Source organism: Molossus molossus, unplaced genomic scaffold (genome assembly GCF_014108415.1).
Source record: "Molossus molossus isolate mMolMol1 unplaced genomic scaffold, mMolMol1.p scaffold_m16_p_1, whole genome shotgun sequence".
NCBI lineage: Eukaryota > Metazoa > Chordata > Mammalia > Chiroptera > Molossidae > Molossus > Molossus molossus.
In genome coordinates this window covers 35463289-35484204 of record NW_023425344.1, presented here as the reverse complement: position 1 = coordinate 35484204, position 20916 = coordinate 35463289, and the positions used below count along the sequence as shown (strand labels likewise).

Below are 20916 nucleotides of genomic sequence, written 5' to 3'. Positions count from 1 at the left end.
CATAAAATTATAATACAATTGTGTAATATGAAAAAATTACATTAAAGAACATATGTAGAGGTGATAAACTTGAAAATTCTTTTTTATACACGTACAGGCTTCTATGATCTAAAATTTTAACACATTCTGAAAATTACAGTAAAAATGTAGGTGTCTAAATAGTGGTTCTCTACTAGGGGCAGTGTTGTCCCCGAGGACATCTGGCAATGTCTGGAGACATTTTTGTCACAATTCAGAGGCAGGGTCAAGTGGTTACAACTGGTATGTGGTTGGGTAGAGGCCAGGGATGCTGCTGAACATCGTATGCTGCCCAAGACTGTCCCCACAACAAAGAAGTATCTGGCTAAAATGTTAGTTGTGCTAAAGTTGAGAAACCCTGTTCTCAAGGGTGACTTTCCTGAAGATTAGAAGGAGGAGTCATCTAAAATGCAAATGGAGTTTAATGAAAAGAAAAGGTATTGACTCCAGAAGCACGAGTGCCTGTTGGCCAGGCGTTGTAGGAGGCACTGGGTTGTCAATGGCTAGCCTCTGATTAGAACCCTGCATTCTGAAAAGCAAGAACCACCTACTTGGCTTCCTTTCTTTCCACAGAAGGAATTCATTTGGAACATCATCTTAGTGAAGTCGCTCTGCAAACAGCACTTTCTTGTTCTTCTCGACACTATGCTGGGAGATCCTTCCAGATTTTCAGGGCCCTCAAGCAGCCTCTTTCTGCAGCTACACTTTCTGATGTTCTCTCCAGACTCGTAGAAACTGTAGGGGATCCAGGAGAAGATGCACAGGTATTTCATTAAATGCGTTTAGCAGTTACTGACCTTCTACTTGTAGTCAAGGACTTAGTGCCAAAGATAGATCGCTGCAGGCAGGGCAAGGTCATGGCCATACAGAATTTTTAATGCCAGGTATTAACAAAGGTTTATGATTAATGTTTAATAACTTTAGTGCCTATCAGAGAAAGCTTTCCCTTTACACACACACTCATATACATCCATATTCCTGGACATTAGAGATAAGAAGGTAAGAGAGATAAGAGGTTACATTTAAATGTAAAGTAGAATGTTGAATTTCATTTTTTAAGATAAATTAAGTGAGATATTGCAATAAAGAACTTAAGTCTCTTTTACACTGTCCTGAACACTGGGGATATGGTACTGAATAAGATAATGTTCCTGGCATTCTGAAACTCACATTCTATTGGGAAAATAAGCCATTTATCTACCAATAATATACTGTACAACACAATTTTACTTGGTGATTAATGCTATGATAATAATAAGGGTTAAAGAGTGATGGGAAAGAGGAAGTAATTTTTTTTTTTTAATCCTCACCTGAGGGTAAGCGTTGTTGTTTTGTGTGTTTTTTTCATTGATTATAGAGAGGAAAAGTGGGGGGAGAGAGAGACATTGATCAGTTACCTCCTGTATGTGTCCCTACCTGGGATCGAACCTGCAACCTGGGTATGTGCTCTGACTGGGAATCAAACCCTAACCCTTCAGTGCATAGGACAGTGCTCTAACCATTGTGCAACATTGGCCAAGGCAAGAGGGAGTAATTTTTTTTTTCATCCTCACCTGAGGACATTTTTCTATTTGTTTTGTTCAGATAGAGTAGGAGGGAGAGAGAGAGAAACATTGACGTGAATGGGACACATTGAGTGGCTGCCTCCCACATGATCCAACTAGGGCCAGGGACAAACTGCAACCGAGGCATGTGCCCTTAGCGGGAACTGAACCCGTGTCTCTCTGGACTGCAGGCTGACACTCTAACTGCTGAGCCAAACCAGCCAGGGCTAGAGTGGGTAATTTACGTTTCTTTCCTTTTTTTTTTTTTTTTTTTTTTTTGATACGTGCCCTTAGTGGGGACCGAACCCGGGACTCTCTGGTCCGCAGGCCAGTGCTCAAACCACTGAGCCAAACTGGCCAGGGCATAGAGGGAGTAATTTAATGTGATCATCTGAGAAAGTGATTTTTGGATTTATGGTTAAGAGGTGAATCCCGCCCTGGCGGATTTTGTTCAGCGGTTAGAGCATCGGCCTGTGGACCAAAGAGTTGCGGGTTCGATCCCGGTCAGGGGCACGTACCTCGGTTGCAGTTCGTCCCGGCCCTGATCAAGTTGTGTGGGAGGCAACCAGTTGATGTGTCTCTCTCACATCGATGCCCCTTTCTCTCCCCACCTTCCTTTCTCTCCTTCCTTCCCTCTCTCTCCCCTCCACCTCTCTCTCTTCCTCCCTCCCACTCTAACTGATGATAAAAAGAAAAATATCCTCAGGTGAGGGTTAAAAAATAACAATAATAAAACGAAGTGAATCCTGTGATAATTTGGAGAACATTTCTGGCAGAGGGAAATAGGACTAACGAGTGCAAAGGCTTTTTTGAAGACCTTCAAGCAAAGTGTCTCTCGAGTATATTGATTGGGACATCCAGAGGCAGGCGACTGACGAGGTGGCAGGCCTCGATCATGTCATGGCCACCTAGACCCTGGTGAGAGGTGGCGTTTTACTCGGAATTAATGGGAAGCCGCTCAGAGGTTTTGAGAGGAGCGTGGATATCACTTGCTTTTCAAAAACTTGCTCTGGGGGCCAGGTAGAGTCCTTAGAGGGTCAAGAATAAAAGCAAGGGGTGTTAGGTAAGAGGCTACTTACTATAAGCATCCAAGCTGAGGTGGTGGCAGCTTAGTTAAGGAAAGTTATGGAAACAGCGAAAGGGTCAGGTTTATGATATATTAAAAGGGCCCTGGCTGGTTTTTCTCAGTGGTTAGAGTGTCAATCCTTGTACCAAAGGGTTCTGGGTTTGATTCCTGGTCAAGGGCATGTACCTGGGTTGTAGGTTCAGTACCCACCCGGTCAGGGTCGTGCAGGAGGCAACCAATCCATGTGTCTCTCTCTCACTCACTTCCTCCCTTCCACTCTATGTGAAAAGGAAAAGATTAAAAAAAGATATATTTAAAGTTATATTTTCAAGACTTGTTGATAGATTCAATTTAGATGTGAAGAAAAAAAAAAGGGTGACTCTTACAGCTCTAGCATAAGCAATTTGTGGTGCCATTATAATCATTTCATGCCATTAATTTGATGAGTTTTCATCAATCAGCAAGATCATGTTGCTTAAGAGTTTAATCATTTTGTAATGTTAATGTGGAGTATGTTCTATTTTAAAATCTCATCGGGAAGTCCATTGCAATTTCTTTTTTCCAGAGCATAATTAATTAAAGTCTGCCCTTTTTTCCAGGGATTTGTGATTGAGCTTCTTCTCACGTTGGAATCTGCGATTGATACATTGGCTGAAACCATGAAGCATTATGATCTTCTTTCTGCCCTTTCTCAGTAAGAATTTAAACCAGCAACCTGTAGATCTGTAGATAGAACTTCAAGAGCTACATATGTGTGTGTAACTAGGGCACTGTATTATTCTAATGCTGGTAGTGAGAATGATACTAAAGAATTTAAATGGATCGACCGTGGGAAATGAGCCTCAGACAGTGAGGACGTGGGGAAAGTCACAGAGCTAATGAATGGCAATGCTATTCCTCTGTTGTCCTGGTCCGACATGCGCTTCCCAGCCCATCGGGACTCCTGGAGCTGCCTCCCTCCCCTTTCTCCTTGCAAACCCAGAAGTAGCCTTGAAGTCCCATCTTAAATACCACCGCCTGGCTGAGCTTTCCTAACTCCCCAGGGAAGTGCTGATTATTCCAACCGTTGGGTTCTTAGTGTTTTCTTTATATTTCAGTAACAGCAATTCACAGGCTATGAATGCATCCATTTATATAGTATTCCCCTGGTAGATTTTATCAGCTCTTCCTCACATTTTTCATGCTGCTGGCACCTATAGAAAGTGTTTTGTAACTATTTTTCTGTCAGTGCTAATTGGACGTGAGGGAAGAGAAATCAAAAACTGATTTTTGAGTTGGTTCTTTTGGAAAGAGGGTGCATTGATAGACATGCACTGGGACCACCGGGGATAAGATAGATGAAGTCTGCTTTGGACATAATGTTTGCTGAATCCCAGAGTGGAGTTGTCCATGTTACTATAGCAGACTTTTTATGTCTGTCCTTACCCAAACTCACAGGAAACAGTTGGCCACAGTAGAAAAGATACTGTTGTACGTTTTGTTTTAATATGGAGGGAAGAACTTAAATTTGATTAAGCAAAGTCAGCTATACTAAAAATTATTTTCTCTGGTAACAGTTATCATTTTTCAGTGTTTTCAAGAGTAGCCCTGGCTGGTTTGGCTCAGCAGTTAGTGTGTGGGCCTGCAGTCCAGAGAGACTCGGGTTCGGTTCCCACTAAGGGCACGTACCTCGGTTGCAATTTGTCCTCAGCCCTGGTTGGGTCGTGCGGGAGGCAGCCATTCGATGTGTCCCTTTCACATCGATGGTTCTCTCTCTCTCTCTCTCTCTCTCTCTCTCTCTCTCCCACTTTATCTGAACAAAAAATGGAAAAATGTCCTCGGGTGAGGATTTAAAAAAAAAAAAAAAAAAAGAGTAAAATTAATGTAGCAAAAGAAATGACCGTGCATATGTTCATCTTTTCTTTTTTAAAGAACCTCATACCATGATCCTGTAATGGGAAACAAGTACGCAGCTAACAGGAAAAGCACTGGACAGCTCAATCTAAGCACAAGTCCCATCAACAGCAGCAGTTACTTGGGACATAACAGTAATGCAAGAAGTAACTCTTTGAGATTAAGTTTAATTGGTGACCGAAGAGGTGACCGGCGGCGGAGTAACACACTGGATATAATGGATGGACGGATAAACCACAGCAGTAGTTTAGCAAGGACTAGAAGCCTGTCCTCTCTGAGAGAGAGAGGGTTGTATGATGTGCAGTCCACTACTGAGCCCACCAACTTGATGGCCACCATTTTTTGGATAGCAGCATCTTTGCTAGAATCAGATTATGAATATGAATACCTCCTGGCTCTCAGGCTTCTCAACAAACTGCTTATTCATTTGCCTTTGGATAAATCGGAGAGTCGAGAGAAGATTGAAAGTGTACAAAGCAAACTGAAATGGAATAATTTTCCAGGCCTTCAACAGCTCTTCCTTAAGGGTTTTACCTCAGTTTCTACACAAGAAATGACCGTGCACCTCCTCAGTAAGCTCATCGCTGTCTCCAAACACTCCCTGGTGGATCCTTCCCAGCTGTCAGGTAACGTTACAGAATTGCTTCTACGCTTTGCTTTTTAATGTAGTGAAATGTAAACTATTCCTTGCTTGGAAGTCTACTAATTTTTGCTTTTCTACAGTTGACAGTTTTTTTAATATGTGCGATAGCTTAAATCCCTTGGTAAAAGCAGAAAAATATTTAAAAGATCAAGTTTCCCAAGATATAAAAAGAACTTTGAACCATTATAAAAAAATACCTTTCATTTTTTAAATGATGTGTGATAAACTTGGTTATTGGTTTTGTTTTCTTTTATAGGCTTTCCTCTTAACATCCTTTGCTTATTGCCTCACTTAATCCAGCATTTTGACAGCCCAACTCAGTTTTGCAAAGAAACAGCTAGCCGAATAGCAAAGGTAAGCAAATGTTACGCTGAAAGATAACACTCGAGGGAAATTTCTTCCAGAGTTTATCTTCAGGAGGGATCATTTTACTGTCACTTCCTTTGTGGATTTCACATCGAAATTTTTATTTTTTTATGCATATAAAGGAGTTATATAGTAATGATGTAAATTACAACTGCTCAAATGACAGTGAATAAAACTGTTAAGTTAGAGGAACACTCCTGAGTCCAAGTCTTTTTCTGCTCCATTTTCCTACTTTATCCTCTACCTTTCTGGCAGTTTCTAATTCATTCATTTCTTCACTAGCAAATATTTACTGAGCACTGGGTTAGGTGCTGGAAATACAGTGATAAAGTAGATGGAATACTTACCCTGTGGGCCTTAGAGGGAGGATGAAACCGAGGAAGTGGACGATCACCGCAGAGTCTGGTAAGCACGACGAGAGGGCAGGAGCACTCTAGGAGCACATAAAACACGATTTCCTCTAGGAAGTCATCTTAGCTGGCACTGAAGGCTGAATAGGAATGACCAAAGTAAGATCCCTGGTTGAGAAACAAAGAGCGGGGATGAGGGTGGAAGTTTTCTAAGTAGAAGAGATTGCATGTGCAAAGGCCCTGAGGAAGAAGAGGGCAGAATATATTTTGGGGTTCTGAAAGTTCTTTATGTTTGCCTGTTTAATACTGTCTTCTCTCTCTGTTTCCTTCATTTCTTTTCTTACTTGGTTCCTCCCCTCCCGTTGGACAGTTCTGAAATAGAAATGTAGCTATTTTTAAATAATTTGTTTACAGGTGTTACAGCTCTTAATCTTAATTCTATCTAAAATAATATGATTGACATTTTATATTTTTATTGCTTTCTTCCCTTAAGAACAAGAAAGAACTCTCAAATATCTTGCCTACTGCTTATAGTTAATTCATAATTATTATTGTTTTTTGGTGACATTCAGTCTTTATTGGAAATAAAGCTTTTCAGACCAAAAACAGTTACAAGGAGTTATATAAATTTACAAGTAACATGCATACAACAGGAAATTAGGTGAACTGGGTGTGGTGAGTGAGTAGCAGTATCAGTAAGGTAACTAACACTGGGAGAAAAATCAGAGAAGTTTGAATCAGAAGGGAACAAACAAATAAAATCTCTGGAATAACTTTTTATATAAGCAATTAAAATAAAACTGAGATTCAGTTAACAAGTAGCACAGCAGGAAATGGAAAGAGCAAGTGCACAGAAGGCCCAATAAAACACCTGCCTCTGCATGGCCCATGTGTCGACACTGTAAGTGCAGATTTATCTCTGGGTGCCAGTGGAGTGAGAAATACTACCAGCCCAACTAATCACATTAACAGTATCAAGAGGGAGGACCTTTTCATTATCTCCTCCAAAAATGATATTAATAAATGACAAGAAAAATATTTAATATAATAATACTGTTGCCATTTATTTCTGTTGAGTCTATTTTTAATTAAATTTCTGAATAAATTAGATAAGGAGAGATCCTTAATATAATTCTTTGAAAAGCATGTATTTAAACAGAAGAGCCATTATTATAATAGTTCATGGAAACATATCTGTTTTGAAAATGATTATTTGCCTTAAAACACCAACAAAACGTATTTGCATTAATGAGGTCTAAAAGTAATATGAAATAAATAATTTATTAAAATAAATTTTTAAAATATTCTAATGACACATTAGAAAAATATAAGTAGGTTTTTTGTTTTTTTTTCCTTCTTCATGAAGGGTAAGAAAGAAAATATTGGGGGTGGGGTAGTATATTGGCTTACTTTGGGATTTCAAGAAAAGAAAAAGCATCAATTCCCTAATAAAGGAAGTAGAAGCATTGAAGAGTCTCAGCTGAAATGTGTTGTGTCAACTCCCCACTGGAGCCTGGCCTGGCCAGGAGGGTGTGGAGGCCCCTTGTGAGAAGCCTCTTCTGTCACCATTTGAGGCAGAGGACAGGAAAGTCCAAATACTTTTTTTTTTTTAAGAAATAAAATGTATGGCTTTTCATGAGTCATAAATTGTTTTAAAGTCTGTTTTCTTCCTGTTGAGAAGCACACCAAGGGTCCATCTGTATGCTTTCAGCAACCTGCAGGATGGGAATGAAATTGATTTCTTAATCATTCAGTCACTTAAACTGTTGAGAGTATTTTTCTGCCATTATGTGCTTCCTCGTTATGCAAATATCTCTGGGTCTACTGTTTGTGCCCTTGGAGAACATAGAGTTTCAAAATGAGGCAGCACTTAGGACAAATAACTGTTCATTAAGGCAGAAATAGTATGCTAAAAACATTTGTTATAAGACCCTTTTTGGATCAGATTTTAACCTGGTAATTTAAAAATTCCAAAGTAAATCTAAGGCTGATTATAAAATTGCACAGCATACATTCCAAAGATCTGTTTTCCTTTTTAAAAATAGGTTTTTATTCATTGGGAAAATTATTTTTTAAGCACATAAGAATTCTGTAGGAATGTCTTATTCTCCAGGAAAGATTCTTTAAACTAGAAAATGTTTTCCTGAAGAATAATCAATTGTAATTTTTTAAAATAGTATGATAAATTATTATTTTTTGAAATACAAAGAAATGTCATCCAAATTTTCCTTTTTTATTCCTGGTGCTTGTTCTATGGGTAAAAGGTTAATGCATGAACGCAGCTGCTTCTAATGATTTTATAAAATAGCTTCTCAGGTACTGTGTTAGTCTCCGCATGGTCTTGCATACTTCACATCTCGGGCTTATCTAGTGATAATGTCCACATGATGAGTCAAAATAAAAGAGTCATCTGAAAGTTGAAATTACAGTGTATATAGTTTAAAAGGTAACTCTCTTTACTCAATGCTCGAGGCAAATACATACAAAACATCAGTAAGATGGAAGAATAAGTGAGGGAAAAGGAAAACTAAATTTCATTGAGGCTGGCCTTTTTACCTAGATAGAGACATGTGAGTAGTGTGGCCCTTGTCCAGTTCTGAGTTGTTCGGTTGTCCCTGGGGGAGGATAAAGGAGCATCCTTTGGGCCCTATAACTTAGGGCACAAACAGACCAAGCAGGTGCATTTGGTCAGTAAGGGGCCCAAACATTTAGTTTCGCAGTGCTGTGTTAAGCAAACTCCAGGAAGTCAATATACTTTGAAGTGGCCTGTAAATGATTGGCCAAGGACCTTAAGAGCTTCAGGTGATTTCCTGAAGAGCAATATGAGGTCCACCCTGGAGAATCCTTGGAATATATCACGCTTCACGCACATTGAAGCATTTTTACAATTTACCTCTCTACTGGGACCTCAGACAGCTTGAGACTGAAACGTTTCTTTGGCCCTACAACTCTGAACCTCCCAGAGAATTCCTCATCTGAGCCTGTGTATAGATTTTACAAAACAAAACTCTTTTTACAGAACAGCTACAAAATGATATATAGGATTTACAAAACCATGTATGGATTTTTACCAAAGGCAGTTTTACAGAGAGCACTGGACTGAAAAAGAGCCATACTGTTTAACACTCACGGAAGTATTTGACATTAATCATCTTTCCATATTATCAGTTGCTACCTTCTGTAATGTCTTATCCTTTTTTCTCTTCTGTTTATCTTTTTAACTGTACTGAAATAATCATTTTAATTATTTTATTAAATATGTTTAGTATCAAGTTTAAACTTGATCTTTATTTTTGGTGAATGCAAGTATTTAATTTTTTTAGGTTTGTGCAGAAGAAAAATGCCCAACACTTGTCAATCTGGCGCACATGATGTGCTTGTACAGCACACATACATACTCCAGAGACTGCTCTAACTGGATCAACGTCGTGTGTAGATACCTGCATGACTCTTTCTCAGATACCACATTTAATCTTGTGACTTATCTTGCTGAGGTAAATTTACAAAGGGGTGGGGGAGGGTGGATTTTTAACTGCTCTGTGGCAAAACTTTGAAGTAGGTTTATTTCTAAAAGCAACACTGATACTAATCTTTAAATTACATCTCTCTTTTTAAAAAATGTATGTTTATTATTGAAAGTATTAGAGATGTCACCCCCTTTTTCCCCTATTGACCTCCTCCACCTGCTCCTGCCCCCCATGCCTTCATGTTTTTAAAAATATAAATCATTCCTTTCAAGTATAAAGGAAGTTTTCATAAAGTGTTTCTTTTTCATTTTCAGTATTTATTTCTTTATTCACTATCCTTAAATGGTATAAACTCAAAATAATGTAAACCTCAACTTTATTTAAAATGGAAAATGGGTTTTTAGAGATCTTGATCCTAGAGAATGGTTATGATATTTATTTCTATAAAATTGTTTCTCGACTGTGATATCCCTAATAGAATGTGTAAAGGCATTTCTACCAGGGAATTTTTTATTTTGATGATACATTTGCTTCCCAATCTAAAATATTTTGATGGCCATAAAGAGAATAATTAAAAAATAAAAACTAGCTCTAGAACAGCATAAAATGTTAATATTTATCTGTTGAGAAAGTAATTTTATGCCTAGTGAATTACTAAGTAGGTAGCCACAAAGAGAACCTCAAAAGGAAGAAATTCCTAGTCACTAAAAATGTTTGTCAGCTTATAATAAACTAATACCTTTCTTTTAAAAAAGTTGACCTCTAGAAATTAAACCTAAAACAATGTGTAAACTTAAGACATTATTCATGATGCAATAAACATTGTAAATGCTGCTCATAACAATGCATCAGTGATGTTGACTATCATAAAATGCTTCAGTACTGGTGTGAATTTTCAAAGTGCTGATCTTGATAGGTTTGTTCCCACATCAGCTTCATATTTAAGACAGTGTGAGCTACCTGCCTGGCAGCTTCCTAACCTGAGTGAATGCAAGTCTCTCAGTTTATCTTATCCTACCCCTTGAGGACAAGAGCCAGCACAAACTAGTCCTAACCTCCTTAATCGGCTTTGAATTTAAGTGCCTTAGACCACCTTCACTTTGTACCACCGTAAAGCTCACCACTGCAATAGCTCCAGTCCTCCCTGAAGCTCCGGTCTTGGTCTTGGTCTTGGGATCGAAGGTCTGGACCTGGCACAATCAGCCTCTTTGTGTACCTCATGGGCAACATTTGTCCACTCTGTAGAGAGAATGCTTTGCCACAAATGTTGCTCTTACTAGTGTAAATTATCCTTGCTCTGCATTATTATAATTATCAAAGTATTACTAGAAACAAACAGTACTAAAGCTAGTTACATGCATTTAAAACTTACATTTAATTGTCCTACCAACAATAGGAGGTAGTAGGAGGTAGGTAGTATTGCTGTTTTATTTTATTTATTTGTTTATTTATTTGTTTGTTTATTTATTTATTTATTTATTTATTTATTTATTTTTTAATCCTCACCTGAGGATATTTTTCCATTTTTTGTACAGATAGAGTGGGAGGGAGAGAGAGGAAGGGAGAGAGAGAGAGAAACATTGACGTGAAGGGACACATCGAGTGGCTGCCACCCACACGACCAACCAGGGCCGGGGACAAACTGCAACCGAAGTACGTGCCCTTAGCGGGAACCGAACCCGGGTCTCTCCGGACCGTAGGCCAACGCTCTAACCGCTGAGCCAAACCGGCCACGGCCTGTTTTATTTTTTAAAAATCAAGAGGCTCAGAGAAGTTAAGAAACATGTCCAAGATTACTTAGCTAGTAAGTGGCTGGTTTGAATAGGTTGGGGTAGTTATATTTTGGTGGTGGTGGTATAGTGGTTTTTCTCTTTACCTAAAATAAATGGTATTCAATTAAATAGTTAAGGAAGTGGAGAAAAACACTAAGATTAAGATAAAAATGTCTAATTCTCTTTTCTGAACCAAGGATAAATAACAATAATAGACATTACCGTTTTACTTTTATTAGTTTCTGGATTTCTAATCATCTAACTATAAACTCCTGGCTTAAATCTGTTATATTTTTCAGTATCATAAATGTAACTATTGAATCTTTACTTCTAGCTGTTAGAAAAAGGATTGTCCAGTATGCAGCAGTCACTACTACAAATCATCTACAGTCTTTTGAGTCACATTGACCTCTCTGCTGCCCCAGTCAAACAGTTTAATCTGGAGATTATAAAGATTATTGGCAAATATGTACAGGTGAGTGACAACAAAACTTAATGTATGGAACTTTTCATCACAAAATGATTTATAATCATAAAAGAAACAGAAGCACTCTAAATGTCCCAAGGGTGAAGAAGTAGTAAGTCCACAAATCATATTTGCAGGAATATTAACAAGAAACAGTGTTCTCGATGTAAGTAACAAAAAGCAGAATCTAAATGGTATCTGATAAAACACACCAGATATTTAGAAAGTTAAAAAATCAGACTTGGTGTAATGTAAATGATGACAAGTCAACATGGTCTGTACTGAATTTCACCTTTGAACTATCTGTTAAGAAAGGCCTTGCTGAGCAGATCAGTATTATAGTTACAACTTGGTAGAGAGCAAACTCTTCCGGAACCTTCACGATTGATATTTTATGATTCTACTCTAGCAGTATTTGCATTCTCTAAAGCATAATGTGCAAACGGTTAATACTTGGCTAGAATGCGTGTATGGCCTAGTCCATATCTGAAAGCAATAAAACTGTATCAGAATGTTTTCCATTCCATTAGATGATCCAGGTTATTTTTAGATTCCCTTGAAAAATCACTGATTGCAAATGTGCCAAAAACATAAATCTTTGATGACCCTGTTGATCTTCTCTACCTTATCTCTCAGTGAGTAAAGCTTCACCAAATAGCAGTTATATTTTTTCTAAAGTACATTTTTCTTCTTAAAGTGTGAAGACGTTAACTCATCAAATGTTTAGCTGGATCTCCCATAGAAACACATACCATATTGAATTCCTAATTTATGGAATGTAAATATAGTTCTTTGGTTCAGAACCACAAGGTCACATGCACCCTGAGCCTGTACGTAACCGGCAGAGGGCACAGACCTGTGTCTAAGTGAATGTTATGCCCACCCCCCCATCCAAGAGAAGTAGCGTGGCCTCCCCTCCCTGATGGTGGCCCTGTTGGAGTATAGCTCCCATGTGGCCAGATCTTCCGTGTTTGTTTTTTTTTTTACACAGATAGAGTGGGAGGGAGAGAGAGGAAGAGAGAGAGAGGGAAACATCGATGTGAAAGGGACACATCGAGTGGCTGCCACCCGCACGACCAACCAGGGCCAGGGACAAACCGCAACCAAGGTACATGCCCTTAGCGGGAATCGAACCCGGATCTCTCTGGACCGCAGGCAGACGCTCTAACCGCTGAGCCAAACCGGCCAGCGTTTTTTAAAAGAGGAGCTGGAAACCTGGGTTTTTCTCTAAAATCTCCTAACTTGAAAATGTTGACTCAAATTTATTTTTTAATGTTGTGTGAACCAAGGTCCTATTTAACTGATGGGCCATCACAATTAGTGATTTCTGCTTCATTCAAACATTGAAAATTTTACAGAATTGAACTCCTGATAATCTCTTACATTGAGAACACAGTTGCCCGTATAATTTAGGACATTTCTGAAGAAGTTTTTGTATATTATAATGCCCAGAGCCTCTAATTATTTCTGTCAGAAAAAAAAACACAAGAAAGTTCTACTTTGTTAAATGTAAGCTGTTTTTTATAATGATATGCTTAAAATGTCTCGATTTTTTTGTGGACATTTTTATTATTAAATATTTTGTGCTTTAGGTATCTTTATATCAAGATGCCAGTAATTAAATTGGGTAACTTAGTTCTGCGAAAGATTTTTCATTTCTTTTTATTGTTTTAATGACATCCCACCCCAGAATTGTCAACTGTGAAACAATATGAAACAAGGTTGAAATGTGATATTGGTATCATAAATAAGAAAAAGGTAGTTTTTATATATATTCTTTTTAGTAGATAGTAAAGGGGAAAATATTAAATTCTTTATTTGACATTGATTCTTCTACACATACAAATTTATCATGTAAATTATTCCTAAATTATTTCAATAGAAACATACAAAACAAAGAAAAGCAAAACAACAAAACAAACTTCAAAACAACCACCATATATATACAGGGAAAAAAGCACCCTATACAACTCAGTAATCTCTGAGTGTCACTTTAGCACAATATTTACACTAATTATTTGGTGCTTGGATCATTAACAAAAATCTAATTTTTTTTTAGTATATTAATATTTTTATGTCTAAAAAAGTATGTATTAAAAAGGTCTTGCGCCCTGGCCAGTTTGGCTCAGCAGTTGGAGCGTCAGCCTGTGGACCAGAGAGTCCTGGGTTCGGTTCCCGCTAGGGGCACATCCAAAAAAAAAAAAACCCCCCCCAAAAAAAGTTCTTGCCCAGCTTGTGGGGCTCAGTGATTGAGCTGATTCGATTCCCGGTCAGGGCACATGCCCAGGTTGTAGGCTCGATCTCCAGTTAGGGACATGCAGGAGGCGGCCGATCTCATTGATGTTTCTATCTATCTCTTTCTCCCTTCCTCTCTCTCTAAAATCAATAAAGGAAACAAAATGTCTTATCTCCAAGACTTAACATATTTAGAGTCATAAAACTGTAAACTTCATTCATCTAGAAAGTTCACATATATATACCTTCTTTGATTACCACTACTAAAATTTATAAAGCACTTACTGGGAGAAATGCAAGATAATCTGACTTGGAAGCATTATTATGTATATGTTGTCTCATAGAACTAATGGTACAAATAATAACTTGTTTTCTTTCCTTTTGTGATTCAGATCCTCTTTGAGGATTTCAAAGTAAAAATGAATAATTTACAAGAGTTTTTTAAGAAATATTTTCATTGTTTACAGTATAACTAAATTTTTGTTCTTAGTTAAATATGTATTTGTAACTCTACGTCTGTTATATTTTTAAATCAGAGTCCTTATTGGAAGGAAGCCCTTAACATATTAAAACTGGTGGTGTCTCGCTCTGCAAGTCTTGTTGTACCCAACGATAGCCCCAAGACCTACGGAGGAGATATGGGTTCTCCTGAAATATCCTTCACTAAGATTTTTAATAATGTCTCTAAGGAGTTGCCTGGGAAGACCTTAGATTTTCATTTTGATATATCCGAGGTAAGATACCCAAGAATTGATATAAATGCTCTCGGGGAAATATATATCTGTTCATTCAACATGCATTGATTGAGCTAATACTCAGTAAGGAACACTGTGATGGGTGCCATGGAAATGGGAAGGGATGGGGAGAAGGCTTCTCCGGAAACTTAGTCTCTTGGGGGAAATAGGCAAATAAAAATTGTGATCAGTGCTTGGCTGGACATCAGTTAAAAGTGCTATAGGAATACATGTACATCTAACCTGATCCGAGCTGAGTGTTGAAAGGTAAGTAATGTAGACAGGCATATGTATATGGAAGTTTGGGGTGGTGAGATTATGTCCCAGAAACGGCAGCATGTGAATGGAGGCTTGTAATTGTAAGAGAGTGTTGTGCTCTGGAAACTTCCGATCAGTGCACCATACCTTGAGCACAGTGTAAATAGAATGGGGTAGAGTGTGATGGGAAATGAGGCTGAAGGCATGGGGGGCAGGGGCAGGATCGCAGGGGTCATGTCTGCTTTGGTAACAAGATGGTTTTATCTTGAAGCTGTAGGAGCTCTTAAAGGATTTCTAGCCAGAGTAGGAAATAGGATTTACATTTTAGGATAATCAGTCTGGCAACAGGATGAAAAATAGACCATGGAGAAGGGGAGAGAAATCAGTAAGGAATCTGTTAGAATAATTTGAGCAAAAATTATGTTGGACTCTTCCTAGGCAACTGCAGAGGAAATGAAGAGGGAAGGGATTGTTTTTTAAAAAGACTGAGGAAGTGATTGATGGGTTTGATGGGAAGGAGAAAAGGTGCTAAGTGAGGAAGAGACATTAAGGACAGTTGCTTTGACAACTGAATGTTGGTCCCATTCGAGGAGAACGGATCTTAGCAGGGAGGGGCGGGTGAAGACTTCAGTCTTGCATACATTGACTCTGAAGCGACTGAGAAACATGCCAATCGATGCCTAGTAGTCAGTTAGATTTTCAGATCTGAAATTTTAGAAAACGTGGGTGGAAATTTTTAAAAATGTAAGGGTTTTTAGTGACTTATAAGTGGAAAGCTGACAACAAGGCTAAAGTGGAAGGAACAGCAAGGCTAAAATGAACTGAGAACTGAGAAGCCCGATATTTTAGGGCAAGACAGAGGCAGGGCCCACCAGTCCCAAAGGAAACCTGAGCCCCTGACCATGTCACATAGTAAAACAAATCTCATGTAATGATTCTTGACCCTTGCTGGGAGCTCAATTTTTTTTTTTCCTCCAGCACATGAGCCCAATCTTGGTGGCCTTGCTGCTATCAAAGTGGTCTTTTATAAGCCAAAGGAGGGATTTTTCAAGAGAGAAATTAAGGATCAAGTATTGCAGGGGATTTGAGAAAGATAAAAGTTGAAGATCTAATCACATTTTAATTGATTAGGAATACACAGATTAAAAATATTTTTTTGCAATTTAGTTTGGTCTTAGAATTTTGAGGGTGGTTAGATAGAAAGTATGTGTATTGCTAATTTTTTAGTAAATAATTTGTAACATGGGAAAATGATAAGAGTAATTGGGCTTTCCTGTTCCAGTTCAGAAATCAGTGGTGTAACTATTTGTTTGAAGCATTGATAAGAATTCTCAAAACATTTGATATACTTAATTTCCATTTTTTTCTTCAAAATTTCCTCAGTACCTGCTATGTGTGGGCACTTGGAGACGTACTGGAGGAACAGATGACTCGGGGTCCAGGGGCTCGTGTAGTAAGGGAGATGAGCACATAAACATCCCCATCACATGGCACACTGTCCAAGTGGAACTACCCACACTCAGGTGGTAGTGTGTCCAAGAAGGCCTCCTGGGAAGTCTGGAGTCACCCTTAAAAGCTGGAGAGGGGGCCCTGGCCAGTTTGGCTCAGTGGTTAGAGCGTCGGCCCATGAACCAATGAGTTACGGGTTCGATTCCGGTCAAGGGCACGTACCACGGTTGCGGTTCATCCCTGGCCCTGCTTGGGGTTGAGCGGGTGGCAGCCAGTCGATGTGTCCCTCTCACGTCGATGTTTCTGTCTCTCCCTCCCTTCCTCCCTCCCACTCTATCTGAAGATAAATAGAAAAATATCCTCGGGTGAGGATTAAAAAAGAAAAAGATGGAGAGGGGTTTACTTGTAGAATATTCCAGGCCAAGTAGGCAGCATGTGCCAAAGCAAAGCTCCCTGGAAGCACCGCATGTTTGAGAAACAACCGCAAGTTCAGCTTTGCTGTATGTGAGGTGGAGTTGAGGGAGTGGTAGATAGAATGACATCTCTGGATTAAAAGGGACATTTTACCTTTGCTTTTTGTAGTATCTATCGCATGCTAAGCAATTTTTCTCTTTATGCTGCTTTTTGGTTGGTTGTTTTTAAAAAAAACGTCATAGATATGCTGTCAACTTTTTTATGTTGAAATGTTTGGGTCAAACACTGGCATTTTGTTTCTGTGTAGACACCAATTATTGGAAACAAATATGGCGATCAGCACACCGCAGCGGGGAGAAATGGGAAGCCGAAAGTCATTGCTGTCACTAGAAGTACTTCCTCCACCTCCTCTGGCTCTAATTCGAATGCCTTGGTCCCCGTCAGCTGGAAGAGGCCCCAGTTATCCCAGGTGCGCAAGAGGACGTCAGGATGAACACTCAGACTAGGAGAATCGACTTTATCACATGTATGAAAATTTGAGCAATTGTCTTATTTTATCAGTAAGCCTAACATTTGAATTCTTTTCTTTTCCTTTAGCGAAGAACAAGAGAAAAGCTAATGAACGTGCTCTCCCTCTGTGGTCCGGAATCTGGCCTTCCAAAGAATCCATCAGTGAGTAATCATGAAAACACGTAAAGGTTTTGAAATCATGTTATTCCGTGAAGAAAGGGAAACTGGTCTTCTCCTCACTTGCCTTTTTAACGTACCTGACTTAACAGTGTTGACTAAGCGTTAAGAGAATATGACTTGTCTTTGTGACACTTGGCAGCTGTGCTGATTAAGTGTCCGACCAGGTAGGCGTTAGCACGACGTCCAGTTGAGGCCCTGGACTCCCCGCATCGGGGCCTGCGGTGGCTCCAAGGGCACGGGTGTCATATGCAGAATGACAAAACTGACAGGTGGCTTTTTATTTTTTTGTGGGGGGATCAGGTGGTATTTTCTTCTAACGAAGATCTGGAAGTTGGTGACCAACAGACTAGCCTAATTTCTGCAACAGAAGACACAATTCAAGAGGAAGAAGCAGCTGTGGAAGACAATACCAGTGAGCAACAGTTTGGAGTTTTTAAGGATTTCGACTTTTTAGATGTTGAATTGGAAGATGCAGAGGTAAGGCTGTGGGCTTTCTATTGTAATATTTGTGTAGCAGTTGTAACTGTATAAGAGTTGAAAATTTGACCAGAGACCCTTTCCTTATTAAGGTCACTGTAAGGTCAAAAAGGTAAAAATCTAAATTGGGAATGAAATGTGACTAGTATAGTTAGTTCAGTGGCAGAATAAGCCTGAAATAAAGAGGAACATCCTTTTTTTTATCTTAATCTTTAAAAATAGAAAGTAAGCCCTGGCCAGTTTGGCTCAGCGGTTAGAGCGCCGGCCTGCAGTCCAGAGAGACCCGGGTTCGGTTCCCGCTAAGGGCGCGTACCTCGGTTGCAGTTTGTCCCTGGCCCTGGTTGGTCGTGCGGGTGGCAGCCACTCGATGTGTCCCTTTCACGTCGACGTTTCTCTCTCTCTCTCTCCCTCTCTCTCCGTCCCACTCTATCTGTACAAAAAATGGAAAAATGTCCTCGGGTGAGGATAAAAAATAGAAAGTAAAATGGATTTCTTCAAAAGCTCTTAATTATTTTTATTTTTCAGTTACAGTTGACATTTAATATTATGTTAGTTTCAGTTGCACAATATAGTGGTTAGACATTTATATAATTTACGAAGTGATTCCCACCAATAAGTTGAGTACCCACCTGACACCATACGTAGTTATTATAGTATTATTGGTTATATTCCCTATGCTGTACAAAAGTGTTTTTTAAAGTTAGGGTGAGCTTAGGCTTAAATGTTTGGCATGTGTTATACAAATTCATGTGCAGCAAAATAGTAAAAAATTAGAACTTATCAAACAGTCCTGGCTGGTTTGGCTCAGCGGTTGGAGCATAGGCCTGTGGACCAGAGAGTTCCGGGTTCAATTCCCGCTAGGGGCACATACCTAAATAAATAAATAAATAAACACTTTAATAAAAAAATCAAAAACTTATCAACAGTTTTATTTTTTTACTTCAGATAGAGTAGGAGGGAGGGAGAAAGAAAGAGAAGCATCAACGTGAGAGACACATCGACTAGTTGCCTACCGTATGACCCCAACCAGGGCTGGGGACAAACCGCAACCAAGACTCTTTGGTCCATGGGCTGATGCTCTAGCCACTGAGCCAAGCTGGCCAGGGGTGTCGAACAGTTTAAAGAAGGTGGCACTTACACTGACTTGATGATTCAAAAGGCTTTGGCTCGCTAAAATGTTTTCTGTGGCAAACATATGACGTCCCTCACTTTTTTCTTTATGATGTAGCCAGCTCTCTCAAATGCCTCATTTCATGTAACACCAAAGGGCTTTCTCCTCTAGTTGATTCCATTTAGATCACATTGAAGGTTGTGTTCGTTCAGATGCTTTCTAAATGGAAAATCCAACTCAAAAAGTGATTTATTCGCTCTCCAAACAGAGATAGGCGGCGTCAGGGCTTATTTAGCTGTGGCTCACTGTGGTCTGAGTCTTTCTCTGCAGGTCTGTAAGCTCTGCCTTTCTCTGGAAGCAGCATGACCTCAGACAGCAGAAAGATGGTTGTCATGCTGTGTGCGGCCTTAATCCACAGCAGCAGTGTTCAGAAGAAGTGAGGGTCACTTCCACAAATGCTCTCATGAAAGTAAAGAAGTCGCTCTCCTAAACTCTTTTAGCAAAGAGTTTTTGTCACATCTCACTGGCCCACGTTGCGACATTTGCCAATCTCTCGGGCAAAGCGATAGGATTGCCCCGGTTGTCTTAGGTTATTCGGGACCTATCCCTGTAGCTGAGGTCAGTGCCCTCAACCCCAATCACCCACACCTGAGAACTTTGTCAAATAAGTAAAAAAAAAAAAAATGTTTATTCTAAAATTGTTACAAATATCTGTATTCTTGAGCCCCAAATGCCTTATTATTAAGTATCCAAAGACCATGTCATTGGTGTATCTTTCTCGAAAGAATTTAAAGTCACCCATATAATTCGTATACATTCTTAAGCTCTCTTGAAGGTGGAAGAATGACATGTAATAGCCTTTGCCATATCACACTGTCAGCTGTTGATAGGAAACCAGTTTAGGGAAGTCCTCTTACACGCTTCTGCCTGCCCTGCAGACGTGAGGATATGACCATGGTGCCTGCGTCAGGCAAATGCCTTCTCACCGCTTGTGTCTTCCCAAAGGCACACTTGTGCAGGTTCACTAGGACCCCACAAGTAGTCAGCAGTTTGCAGGACAGTGGCTCCTAAACTTTTTTTTTTTTACTGTGATCCATAGTTAATACATTTTACATCACACCCAAGTAAATACGTGCACACACCTTTATTTTTTTTATTTTTATTTTTTTTATCCTCACCCGAGGACATTTTTCCATTTTTTGTACAGATAGAGTAGGAGGGAGAGAGAGGAAGAGAGAGAGAGGGAAACATCGATGTGAAAGGGACACATCGAGTGGCTGCCACCCGCACGACCAACCAGGGCCGGGGACAAACTGCAACCGAGGTACATGCCCTTAGCGGGAACCGAACCCGGGTCTCTCCGGACCGCAGGTGGATGCTCTAACCGCTGAGCCAAACTGGCCAGGGCTGCACACACCTTTAAAATAAAAGTTTCAAGAGTGTGCGTCTTTACTCAGTACTCTGTGCACACTGGTATTTTCTATTCTCTTCCCTTCGTTTTATATTTGTTTTCAAAAAAGCAAGTCGCCACCCTCTAAAACTGATTTCAGGAAATGTGATGGGTTGAAACCTGTTGCACTACCTCAAGGGCGTGTGCAGCTGCTAAATTATTTTGTGGTTATTTGCTTTTTAGAGTTCAGAATTTAAAATTTCTAAAGGTAAGGGCTTTGACATTTTTGTAATGATAAGAGTTATATATATATATATATATATGGCTTTTTTTTTTTTTTTTAAGGAACATTATAAATGCTTCCAAGTTCATCCAGTACTCTAAAATGTCAGTGGTAATAAAAATGGCTTTTGAATGCAATTTTAGTCAGATGAAATTAAAGGTGCTTATTGTAGGTGTCTTTTTAATTCAAGGGACAGTATTTTGGAGAGAGGGGTGCTAATTTCTGCCTTCTAATTAGGCCAAATGAAATGATAGAGATTTTTCTAAAATCTAAATATAGTCTTGCCTAAA

General features: G+C 39.3%; 1 protein-coding gene and 1 long non-coding RNA gene across 15 annotated transcripts in view; one reads left to right on the top strand and one right to left on the bottom strand.

The window, feature by feature from the left end:
* Window positions 1-20916, top strand: part of FRYL (FRY like transcription coactivator) — a 273487-nt gene that overhangs the window by 221415 nt on the left and 31156 nt on the right. For 7 of the 14 annotated variants that reach the window (XM_036257468.1, XM_036257496.1, XM_036257502.1 and 4 more), the window contains 10 exons: window positions 592-782; window positions 3228-3322; window positions 4540-5147; window positions 5421-5518; window positions 9204-9374; window positions 11454-11594; window positions 14357-14554; window positions 16983-17144; window positions 17273-17347; window positions 17657-17842. In XM_036257468.1, coding sequence (XP_036113361.1) covers window positions 592-782; window positions 3228-3322; window positions 4540-5147; window positions 5421-5518; window positions 9204-9374; window positions 11454-11594; window positions 14357-14554; window positions 16983-17144; window positions 17273-17347; window positions 17657-17842 — 1925 coding nt within the window. The remainder of the gene's footprint in view (window positions 1-591; window positions 783-3227; window positions 3323-4539; window positions 5148-5420; window positions 5519-9203; window positions 9375-11453; window positions 11595-14356; window positions 14555-16982; window positions 17145-17272; window positions 17348-17656; window positions 17843-20916) is intronic. The other 7 variants (XM_036257487.1, XM_036257478.1, XM_036257530.1 and 4 more) reach the window with 3 other exon arrangements.
* LOC118627276 overlaps window positions 5882-20916 on the bottom strand; it is a 36586-nt gene continuing 21551 nt past the window's right edge. Inside the window, exon 4 of the long non-coding RNA XR_004959045.1 lies at window positions 5882-6048. This is a non-coding gene — a long non-coding RNA (uncharacterized LOC118627276). The remainder of the gene's footprint in view (window positions 6049-20916) is intronic.